The following is an 11,757-nucleotide window of genomic DNA, read 5'->3' on the forward strand; positions in this document are numbered from 1 at the left end:
GCTATGCTTAATGTATAATCATGGAAACAATGGAGTTCAGGGTAGGTGGGTATTTCTTGGCTGGATGCAGTTGTGCCCCTAAATCCACAAATTGTAGTTTTCATATGTTTGGTTTTTGTAAAAATTAAACAAATAAGATGTAATGTGTTAATTAATGAGCTGTTGAGGTGCTGGTAGGCAGATTTTTTAAACCTTTGGACAGAGTCAGGCTAAATGGTGCCCTCTGCTTCCAGTCTTTATGCTAAGCTAAGCTAACTATCTCTTAGCTCTGGCTTCATATTTAACTGGTAGATACTCCAACAGTGGTGGATGAAGTGGTGGAGTATTTTTTACAGTGGTAGATTATCTCTTTAAAAATACAAATACTACTGTAGAAATACAAATACTACTGTAAAAATACAAATACTACTGCAGAAATACTCCATTACAAGAAAAGGTCCTGCATTGAAAATGTTACTTAAGTAAAAGTAAAAGTTGCAAATGAAAAATAGTGAATTATATTATTAGGTTGTTATTACTGTATTAATGTGTGAATCAATAATAAACAATTTTTTCTGTGAATAGTAGAAATGATGATGTTATTACAGTATTATTATACTGTGGTGTTATTATTACTCCGCTTTGCTCATAGTAAATTGTTTTCCTTGCACTTAGATTCTTCACTTACTTCAAAGGCATCGAAGTGACTGATAACTGTTTAGTCAACATCTATCCAATCGGTGAGGACTTCTACGCCGTCACAGAGACCAATTACATCACCAAGGTTGATCCTGATTCGCTGGAGACGTTATCGAAGGTGAGACCTGACTGGTTTACTTTTTAAACTTTTCCAAATAGTGACATTTTGCTATTGAAGTACCTTTTGGTTTGTTTTTCCTTCCTTAATCTTCTTGTTGAGGTCTTGCTTCACTGAGGTTGTATTAAATGGATGGGTGGGTTTCTTTAATTTAAAAAAATAAAAAATTATAAATGGTGAAAATTATAAATAAAATTGGCAAACAAATGTGTTACATGCAACATTTTAACTCATATTACATATTAATATTTCAGTTCATATATAATATATATGAGACCACTAAAACATACCTTGCTTTCAGTAATATTTATGTCTTTATCTTTATAATAACAAATGATGATGCCATTTAAAGATGGTTTATACATCATCGATACATTATGAGTGAGGCTCTCCACCAGACTGATTCTTTCTTCCAGTCATTCTCTGTCTTGTCTTTGTGTGTTGACACCAGGTGGACCTGTGCAAGTACCTCTCAGTGAATGGGGTGACTGCCCACCCCCACACTGACACAGATGGTACCGTCTATAACATCGGTAACTGTTTTGGCAAGAACATGAGTCTGGCTTATAACATTGTCAAGATCCCACCCGCTCAGAAAGGTGAGTTTGGCTCAGAAGTCACACTGTGACTGACTGAATGTCAGAGAGTGATATTTAACGTGTTTCAATTGAAGGTTTGATCCATCAGAAGAACCAAAAACCATCTCAGTGTAGTTTTACATCTCCTCTCTCAGGCTTCTCTCTCAAGCTCCAACAACAGGTCGGTGAGCCAATCAGAAGAGAGGAGGCTCTGAGCCTCTCTTCTGATTGGCTGAATGCTCTCTGAGCAATCTAATAAAAGTATAGCAGATTTCAGGTGAAAACTCAGAGAACCAAATCCTGCAAGGTTGGATGGTGGGTCCAGGTGGGTGGGGCTCGGGGCATGGTGGGATAGTGGTGACTGCTTTGTTGTGACATCACAAAGTTACAGAAGTCCTAATGGATGGATGGAGAAAAAAAGACACAAAAAAAGGGAAACAGAAAGAAAAAAACAGATGAAAAATAAAATAAAAAGAGAAGGAGAAATATAGAGACAAAGAGGAGGAAAAACAGAGTGCTGTGTGTATAAAGAGGGGAAAAATAAAAATTCAGAGAAAGAAGCACAGAAGAAAAGAAAAATTAATAGATAAAAAAAGAAGAGACGATAGAGAAAGGAAGAAGAGAAAGAAAAGAAAATGAAAATGGAAAGAAAAAATTGATAGGTGAATAGATGAAAAGGAAAAGGGTAATAAGAGACATAAAGACCAGTCTGCTGATGAAGATTGTGTGATACCATCAAAAGCTCCAGAACAGAGACTAAATGGACTTCACATGAGATTGTTTTAGATTTGAAATACTTGCCTGACCCACACAAGGGTTTGTGACTCTGTGTATCTCCATGTGCTTCCAGACGACTCAGATCCCTTAGAGAAATCACAGGTCGTGGCTCAGCTGCCCAGCAGTGAGCGGTTAAAGCCCTCCTACATGCACAGGTACTGAGTTATCTCACGAATACACCAAACCAGCTGTGACGCTTTACATCAATATAAACGGTTTCTTTTTCTATGTTTATGATTATGTTTCTGTCTCTATGCCTGCTTGTCTGTCTGTAGTTTCGGTATGACAGACAACTACTTTGTGTTTGTGGAGCAGCCGGTGAAGATCAACCTGCTCAAGTTCCTGTCGGCTTGGAGCATCACAGGAGCCACATACATGGACTGCTTTGAATCCAACGACAGCATGGGGGTAGGCAGGGGGGCGGGGTCACAGCGGTGGTGCGGGGGTCAAAAAGAAACAAAAGAAAAACCACAAAGTGAGACCAGATCAGCACAAAGAGACACATAGTGACCACAAAGACAAAGGAAGAAACATAAAACTACACTTATGTATGTGTCTGACTGATTACATATGACTGCCTTTACATTTCTGTTTCATGTGCCGTGTATGTGTCTGTGTTTGTAGACATGGTTCCACCTGGCCACTAAAGACCCCGCAGGTTATATGAGCAGCCACAAGTTCAGAACATCAGCCTTCAACCTCTTCCACCACATCAACGCCTACGAGGACGAGGGATTCATTGTTGTCGACCTCTGCACGTGGAAAGGGCGAGTATGACCCTTTGTGTGTGTGTGTGTGTGTGTGTGTGTGTGTGTGTGTGTGTTTAATCATCCCGATCTCTCTCTCGCTCACTGCAGTCATGACTTTGTGTATAACTACCTGTACCTGGCCAACCTGAGGGAGGAGTGGGAGGAGGTGAAGAAAGCAGCGATGAGAGCTCCTCAACCCGAGGTCAGACGATACGTACTGCCGCTGGATATACACAGAGTGAGTACACACACGCGCACACACACACACACACATCAAGTTTCACATATCAAGTCTCTTCATACAGAGGCTCTGGCCCCTCGGCCTGCTCAGTAATGCATACATGGGTCCAGCTCACATGAATGTCAGTAACTTCAAGTCCTTAATAAATAATTTTAGGGCTTATTCTTTGTTTTCCATCACTCGTCATCTAAATGACAAATTAACAAACATAAAACGGCTGTATTAATAGTTCCTACAGATAATGCTCTAACAAGAGCATTTGAAGAGTAAAAAAATAAAAGATGCCAGTCAATATTTTTCTGGTCTCAAACTGCTGGGGGCAGAATAATAAAATACTAAAAGACTGAGGCTAAAGTTTCACAAACTAGTTCCATGTGATTTAGTACCAATCGGCTGATTGTGACGGCTCTGTTGGAAAACCACAGGCATCTCTTTGGTTGCAGATCAGCTTATCCTGGATGATTTTTTTTTAACTTTTTGAATAAACTGCACTTTTTTTAGACTCCCATATAACATACAAGAGTGTGCATTCATGTCTTATTGTGTGTATGCAGGAGGAGCAGGGGAAGAATCTGGTATCTCTGTCCTACACTACAGCTACTGCTGTTCTTCACAGTGATGGCACCATCTGGCTCGAACCTGAGGTCCTCCTTTCTGGACCAAGACAGGGTGAGACATACTGTACACCCAGCTGCAACCTCCGGGGCTGCAGGCAACCCTGTGACAGACTGGCCACTTGTCCAGGGCGTACTCAGCCCTCGCTCAATGTCAGCTGGGATTGGCTGCAGCCCCCCCCCCCAACAGGATCAACTGTATGGCTAATTATCGAATGGATGTTTTCACTTTGTCTTTATTAGTTATTGAGCATAGATTGACGGGCATTTTATCCATTTAAAATTAGATCCACAACACAGTAAAATGTGCAAAAAGCGAAGGGATCTAAATACTTTCTGAAGGGCACACGGTTTACTATATCACCAGTATATGATTCTTTATATTCTTATATCTATGTCTTTCTCTCTTTTTTCATTGCATTGATGCCTCTCTCTCTCTCTTTCTTCTCTCTCAGCCTTTGAGTTTCCACAGATTAACTACTCTAAGTGTCGTGGGAAGAAGTATTCCTTCGCCTACGGCCTGGGACTCAACCACTTCATCCCTGACAGGGTAGGAGCGCTTTTATCATCCACAGAAGAAGACAAAGACAAGTTAACTGGCTCCCCAGCACACATGCGACAGCGTAAATGCTGCTGTTGATTCCAGCTGTTGGTTGTTTGTTGTTGAATTTCTGTAGATAGTCAAGCTGAACGTGCAGACCAAAGAGACCTGGGTGTGGCAGGAGGAAGAGTGTTACCCGTCAGAGCCGCTGTTTGTTCCCACACCTGGCGCTACAGAGGAGGACGACGGTAGGACGCACCACACATTCTCACGTCTTAGCATATAGATTCACACAATTTCACACTGCTCAGAATTACGCCTGGATTATTACATAATCTTGAGACCCTGTTTTAAAGAAGGGCCTTGAGTTAAAATGTAGTTTAGTTCACCTGTAGGTTAATTTAACCCTCAGCTTAATCTGTACCTGATCACATTCCAACTTAAAGGGGCACTAGAGTGATTCACAATAGTATTTTACTTCCATAAACCCCTGGGGATTTGCGAGACAGTTTAAACAAAGGATGATTCAAACTGAAGCATTAGAGGCCATAATATCCTGACTTTTAGTACATACTATGCTCTAATAGGAAACCTGTGTAATGCAACTTTAAACCTGAATCAAACTCCCTTAATTTTAAGTTGACTTTACCTAACATTGACGATGTCTGTGGTGAAAAACACACATATTGAAACCCCCTCTGTCAGGTGTGCTGCTGAGTATCGTTGTGAAGCCGGGCGCAGAGAGACCAGGCTTCCTGCTGGTGCTGGATGCCATGAAACTGACTGAGCTGGCCAGGGCGGCGGTCAACACCATCATCCCTGTGACCTTGCATGGCATGTACAAACCGTGAACTCGGCACTCGACCTCACCCGACCAAGACATATCATAAAGTACTTGAGTCCTTTCAATTAGAAATTGACTCCAAAAAGTAGTTTTTTTTTCTGCTTAAGCAGCTGCTTGAGTAAAATGACTTAAATGGCTCTGATCTACATCTAAACCAACCATGACTCTGTTGGTGATTTTAAAGGTCCCATATTGTATAATGGGAGATGTCCATCTCTTTTTTGATTGTAAAGCAGGTCTAGGTTCTATATTAATACTGTGAAAGTACCAAAGTGCTCAGTTCTTATGGATCAAAGCTTCAAATAAATCAGTGGAAAAGTGTAAAATATGGGACCTTTAAACTCCTCAGAAAATGATTTACCAAGACAAATTCAAACATTAGTAAACATTAGTGGTATGAAAATGATTTACAAATGATTACATTTTGGGGACATACAGTACTTGGTACATTCACACATAAGAACAGCATACAACCATGTGTTATTAATGTTATTTCTATTTTTCCTTGAGCTCAAACTTGTTTCTGAGCTAGCAGTGTCTGTTGATTGTAATGTAATGACGACAATAAATAAAGACAGCTGACCACTTCATCTTGCAGCTGGTGGAGAAAAACAGTGCATGTGTACTGATAAATGAACCAAGGCAGGGCAAGTCAAAGAGTTTACAAAAACAACCACAAAACATTGTATTTCATAATTAAAATGACATCTGCAGAAACATCCTTCTAAAGCAAGAGCCACAATTAAAAACAAACACTTGTTTTGCAATTTAAAAATGTATTTATATTTTTTAAATCTTCTTTTGTACAAAAAAAACTACATTACAATGATTACTTTACATTTGTAATTACAGAGCATGATTTCTTACATATGTAATATTTTGGACAGCAGATTTTAATTTTTTGTCACGTCATAAGTTAAAAAAACTGAACTGAACCAGGTTAAGGCTGAAACAGGCCGAATGTAATACACAGATGACAACTTTCAACGTTCATCTAAAGTACTATTATCAAAATAAATCAAACAATAAGCAATACTGATACTGAGAACCCTTCACACGTATTGTAGTGTTGAGTGGATTTCTGTTGGTTGAGGTGTGGTGCACCTTCATGTACCTAAGACATGATGTGAAGGTGAGACTGAAAGCCAAAACCTGATGAGGCACTTTTGCTGAATTAACCGAGACTCAAAAAACTCAGTAGCCTACAAAACTGTGAGATCTACTCTGGTTATAGAAAAAACTGTCAGTAAACTGCAAATAAAACTCTTTCAGTTGTTCCTGATGTTCCCAGAAAACTAGGAGTGGTGACTTTTGTAGAAACGTTAGTGCATATGGGGTGTACATAGGCACTTGTGTGGAAATACAAGTCTTGTGTGCAAATGTGTAACACACCACCAGTGACCACAGTGTTCATCATTTGGTATAAACTGTTCCCAGTCCAATAGAGTAGACACTTAAAGAAAACAAATTAATATTTGTAGGAGGATGTTTGATCCAGTAGTCACCTGCCCAAATATGACATTAAAGGACTGGCACTGAGGTAATCGCTGTATCAACTGTAGATATTTCTATGTAGTGTGCAAACACACACATTGGTATTCAGCATGTACAACCATTTCCAACCAGATTTCTGTAATTTTAAGGTGTGAAGATTCTCTTCAAGGTCAACTATAATTTCTCTTTTATCATTTTTACAATAATGCTCATCGTCACCTATAATTTCCATTCATACAGAATACAGGCCAGAGCTTGGTGCGACACCTCTTAGTGGCCGATGGGCAACAGCAGCCAGACTGAATGAAAAACATTGTTAAATCTAAGTGATTGACACATTGTTTGTAGTGTGCATTGGTATCTCTACATACGTAGAAGTGCTGATTGCAGTTTTTCTGTGGAGAGCTGATACTGCTGCTGTTTGATGATGTCCAGGCAGTCACTGAGAACCTGCAGACAGAAACAGATTAATATAAAAACAACATAAAAGGAAAAGAAAAGGTTCAGTTGAAATCAAATATGTGACTGCTGTGTTTGTTTTACCTTCCTGGTGTCCTGAGGCAAAATGACTCCATCGTCCCACAGTCTGCCAGAGGAGAAGAAAGCTGAGCTCTCTTCTTTTAATCTCCTATTAAACTTGTCCTCCTGCTCCCTCTTCTTCTGCTCTTCCTCCTGCTCATTGTCATGGGGAAGCAGAGAGCCAGCGTGACCTGGGGCCGCCATCGACACTCTGGCATTTGGCCACAGGAACAGGAAATTGGGGTCAAAGGCCCGTCCACACTAGAGAAAGAAACAAGATTCAAACTGTTAAATTTAAATGTATGTGACAGTACAGTGAAGAGACAGGAAATTGAGGGACAAAGAGATGGGGAGTGACATGCAGCACAGGGTCCGGCCAGCCATCGAACCGGGGCCTCGCTGCTCAGAGCATCTGCGCTCACGTGGCATGCACTCTGACCACTATTGGTTATCGGGTCGCCCAACTATTATTATTCTCACTATAACATCTATGTCTATCAACAGTATGTACAGCTGTTCCTGGTCTCTCTCGCTTCTCTTCTGTTAAAAGGGATTTTTCTGAGACTCTCACCATGGTGTAGCTGTCGGCACCGTGGCAACCACCAATCACCACGGTAATTTTGGGGACGGCGGCGCACGCAACTGCTGAGAGCATGGAACCCTGAGCCTTCAAACGGTTACTGTTCATCTCTGCCTAGAGGAGAGAGACACACACAGAGTAGACGACACAGAAACTTTAGCAGTTACTTTAAAAGTCAGTTTGACCAATATTATGTTTTTACATCAGATCCATATTCTTAGGAGAAACACACAGAACAGATGATTATTATAAAATCAACATTATGAAATGTTGTATTTGTACTTAATAAACTGTTTTCTGTCAGTGTACTGCTGCCTTTCTCGCATGCCTTCTGCATACGCTACATTATGAAGCACTTTTCATAATCTCATCATGATATCTGTCAATTTATTTACATCACCCATAATTTTCCTCTATTTAGGAGGTGTTACTCCAGCTATTATGTCTTTGATGTCCCATACAAAATAAAATAAAATAAAATAAAATAAAATAAAATAAAATTAAATAAAATTAAATAAAATTAAATAAAATTAAATTAAAAGCTGCCTTTGGACAAATACTGCTGGAAACATAAATCTGAAATGTGAAAACAATTTTTATTACGAATTACCATTATTTTACTATATTTCACTACATTATCAGACCTAAACAGCCTTGAACGTATTTCGCTGTCAGTGAATACCTGTGTTATGGAGAGTGTTAGTGCCGCTGTGGGTGCCGTGTTCTGGAGGAAGAGGAGTGGGATGTCTCTCTGGTCACACAACTGGACAAAATGACTTCCTTTCAGCGCCGCCTGGTATGACAGCTCGCCGTTGTTGGCCACTATTCCCACCAGGGTGCTATGCAGCACATGAAGAGATGAAAAAACACAATATATACCAGATCAGGACCATGCATACACCTATACTCAGACTACTTACATACTGTACTTAGATCATGTAGCATATAATAACAGCTAGAGTCATGATGCTGTGGCTTGCTCTGTTAGTGTTAGAAGACGGACGTAGTAGTAGTACAATTGTAATGGTTTAAAAGTGACTCATCAATGGTGTGAACAGTCAGAGGTCCCGACTGCTGCCTGAAGCTTCTGCTTGAGCCTCAACTGTGTGTACATGCATGTGTATTGTGACTGTAATCCGACTATCGTGCATTATTCAGAACTGCGAGATGGCTGCATGAACACACCCACAGCAAAAAGTGTTAGTTTCTCAGCCACTTCACAACAATTCAATTCACTGTTTTTAAATGTGATAATCAACTCAGTATTAATACTTCTTTCCAGCCTTCCTGGATGCATATATTAGAAACAAACATAAGACACAATCAATAAAGGAGTAAAAACACATTAAAAAAAAAACCACATCACTTCAGTCAAGCACTTGAGTTTGTTCCTACAAATTACAAGTCTAACAAGGCAGTTAGTTATTGGCAGAGGGACGGGGAATGATATTTGTTTTGGTCCTCTGTTGGCGTCTGCTGATCTGATTAGGTAGCTCCTAATCTCAAGAGGGTGAGGGGTCACTGTATGTAGGGAGGGGGGATAAACAACAGTGTGTGTGTATATCTCACTGACTGACTCGAGTAGCGTCAGGATTTAACTGTAAGGTTCATAGGTCCTAGGTTAAACATCTGGGTCCAGATCAGGACCAATGTCTGCCTATTAGTGACTTCTGTCCTACATCCATTTTCTAAAACAAAAAGCTGTAACATCAGTAAGACTAATAAAAAAATTTATTTCTGCACCACAAAACTAAAGAAACAACATACCATGTGTTCTATTTGGTAAATGTAAGAGGCCACAGTACGTTACATTAAAAAAAAGTAATAATAAATACATAATGATTTAAGTATAAATAAATCACTATTGCAATATCAGTACAGATGTTCACCAATCTATTTGGATTGTTAGTTTTTTGTTTGCTGAAAATGTTTCCTAAAGCACATATATGTGTGCGTGTGTGTGTGTGCGTGTGTGTGTGTGTGTGTGTAACTTTTACCTGTGTATCTTTGCAAAACCAGTGACCAGTGTGGTTCCATAACGAGCTTTAAACTCCTGGAAGCGGCTCCCGTCCGTCAGCCGACTGATGACCTGGACAGACAGACAGACAGAAGCAACCGTGTTATTAAAACTGAATCGTGAGACAGTGATGTGACGGCCATGACATGAAACTAACATTTCTACAAGGGCTGCATTTACTACTCATTCTAACGACTCAGTTTACAGAGCAAACAGCTTGTGTTTGTGCGTTTTTGTACCATTTTAACATCCAGACTGTAATTATAACTCTGTGGAGCGAGACCGAGAAGCTCCTCTGAACTGTACAGTGGCTCCTCTTCTGCTTTCCTTTTCCTCATCCTCTCCTCATCCTCCTCTTCCTCTGGCAGTTGGAAATTGAGGGTGGAAATGATGTTTCTGGTGTAACTGTACGCCTCCTCTTCTTCCCAGGCAAAATGATCCACGCAACCACTCACTCTGAAACCGGTAGATAAATCAACTTGATGATGTAACTTTATTCATATTCAACTTATTTTGACCTCCAAAGACAATGGTCTCATTTTGACATCCTTTAGCAAGACTTATCTGCCTCTCATGGGGGTAAGTTTGATTTATGGACCTACTCAGCATGAAGCCTGGCTCCTCCTAGGTCCTCTGGTGTCACCTCTTCTCCTGTGGCGGCCTTGACAAGTGGCGGTCCTCCCAGGAATATCGTCCCTATCCGGTGCACCATCACTGCCTCTTCGGCCATGGTGGGGATGTAAGCTCCACCCGCCGTGCATGACCCGCACACCACTGACACCTTTGGAATCATGAATTGTTTTTATGTAGTCATTGAAATTTGAAAGAGAGTGATTTTAAAATAACAAGAGATGCCATTTTTATCAAATTCTAATGTCTCTTTTCTGTTCTTCATAGACTTTGCGCCAATCATACATTAATTTACTTTTACATTTGTATTTAAAACTCAGATAATTAGGACATCTGATACTGCTAAAAATGCACAACAGAAGGAACCTTAAACCTGACAATCCTGAGAACAAATGAACTAGAAACATTGCACACATTACACTTCCTTTGAATATATTGTATATACTGTATGCTGAATCAGTTGTGTATATATTGTTAGTTGATGTTATTATTTGCACTGTACCTAATCTAATGGCCAAGGAATAGTAGTTGAACCATGCCTGGGCTTCTTCTAATTCTTTACCTGTGGGATCTTCATGGCAGACATGATGGCTTCGTTATAGAACGTCCTTCCTCCCTGGTTCTTATCCGGGAAGATCTCTGACTGGATGTTTATACACAAGCAGGGAATCACAAATTAAAACAGCAGTGAAAATGATTCAACTAACATTCATTTCCTGAAAACATGAGGGTGTGTGGGTTTCACCTGCAGTGGTAGGAAAGCTCCTCCAGAGTCAACCAGGTAAACACAAGGCAGGCGGTTTTGAATCGCCACATCTTGAGCTCGTAGTTGCTTCTTCACTGTGATTGGATACGCTGTGCCGCCTTTCACTGTCGCATCGTTGGCAATGAACACGCACCACAGACCACTGATCCTGCCGATGCCTGGTATTGGACACACATACAAACACATATAGTGCAAGGGGTCGTAAGCCATGTGTGTTTCACTTAGATCGTCATAAGGTGGGAAATAAATTACTGTTTGAAATACAAGAAGTACATAGAGTAAAGTGAGCAAATTGGAGGCAGTTGACCGGAGTCAGATTAAACAGGCTGTAATGGACTGCAGTTAGTGGGTTCTCACCAGTCAGGCAGCCAGCTGAAGGGATGTCCCCGTACGGTAGACCCAGACCTGCGAATGGTGACAGCTCCAGGAAGTCCTCATCATCCAGCAGGAGACGCAGACGATCCCTGACCAGCAACTTCCTGTTTCTCTTTGTGTGTCTGGCGATGCCGCTCTCCCCTCCACCTTTCCTCACCTTCTCACTGAAATCTATGAACCTTACAGAGAAAGACAGACATAATGAAAGGCATGAATTTACATAATATATTACACAG

General features: G+C 40.5%; 2 protein-coding genes across 2 annotated transcripts in view; one reads left to right on the forward strand and one right to left on the reverse strand.

The window, feature by feature from the left end:
- LOC111671744 (retinal Mueller cells isomerohydrolase-like) overlaps positions 1-5,730 on the forward strand; it is an 8,947-nt gene extending 3,217 nt beyond the window's left edge. The window contains exons 5-14 of the mRNA XM_023428931.2: positions 655-796; positions 1,248-1,395; positions 2,225-2,306; positions 2,427-2,559; positions 2,776-2,918; positions 3,009-3,138; positions 3,696-3,810; positions 4,211-4,305; positions 4,433-4,544; positions 5,002-5,730. Coding sequence (XP_023284699.1) covers positions 655-796; positions 1,248-1,395; positions 2,225-2,306; positions 2,427-2,559; positions 2,776-2,918; positions 3,009-3,138; positions 3,696-3,810; positions 4,211-4,305; positions 4,433-4,544; positions 5,002-5,147 — 1,246 coding nt within the window. The 3' untranslated portion in view covers positions 5,148-5,730. The remainder of the gene's footprint in view (positions 1-654; positions 797-1,247; positions 1,396-2,224; positions 2,307-2,426; positions 2,560-2,775; positions 2,919-3,008; positions 3,139-3,695; positions 3,811-4,210; positions 4,306-4,432; positions 4,545-5,001) is intronic.
- LOC111671743 (methylcrotonoyl-CoA carboxylase beta chain, mitochondrial) overlaps positions 5,533-11,757 on the reverse strand; it is an 8,799-nt gene continuing 2,574 nt past the window's right edge. Inside the window, exons 4-13 of the mRNA XM_087180012.1 lie at positions 11,504-11,700; positions 11,126-11,304; positions 10,943-11,023; positions 10,353-10,531; positions 9,990-10,206; positions 9,731-9,822; positions 8,416-8,572; positions 7,725-7,847; positions 7,178-7,414; positions 5,533-7,084 (exon numbers count right to left, since the gene is read on the reverse strand). Of these exons, the coding sequence (XP_087036138.1) occupies positions 6,998-7,084; positions 7,178-7,414; positions 7,725-7,847; positions 8,416-8,572; positions 9,731-9,822; positions 9,990-10,206; positions 10,353-10,531; positions 10,943-11,023; positions 11,126-11,304; positions 11,504-11,700 (1,549 nt within the window). The 3' untranslated portion in view covers positions 5,533-6,997. The remainder of the gene's footprint in view (positions 7,085-7,177; positions 7,415-7,724; positions 7,848-8,415; positions 8,573-9,730; positions 9,823-9,989; positions 10,207-10,352; positions 10,532-10,942; positions 11,024-11,125; positions 11,305-11,503; positions 11,701-11,757) is intronic.

The sequence above is a fragment of the Seriola lalandi genome, unplaced genomic scaffold, assembly GCF_002814215.2.
Source record: "Seriola lalandi dorsalis isolate HSWRI2012SDOR001 ecotype SW California unplaced genomic scaffold, Sedor1 jcf7180002054885, whole genome shotgun sequence".
In the NCBI taxonomy this organism is placed as follows: Eukaryota; Metazoa; Chordata; class Actinopteri; order Carangiformes; family Carangidae; genus Seriola; species Seriola lalandi.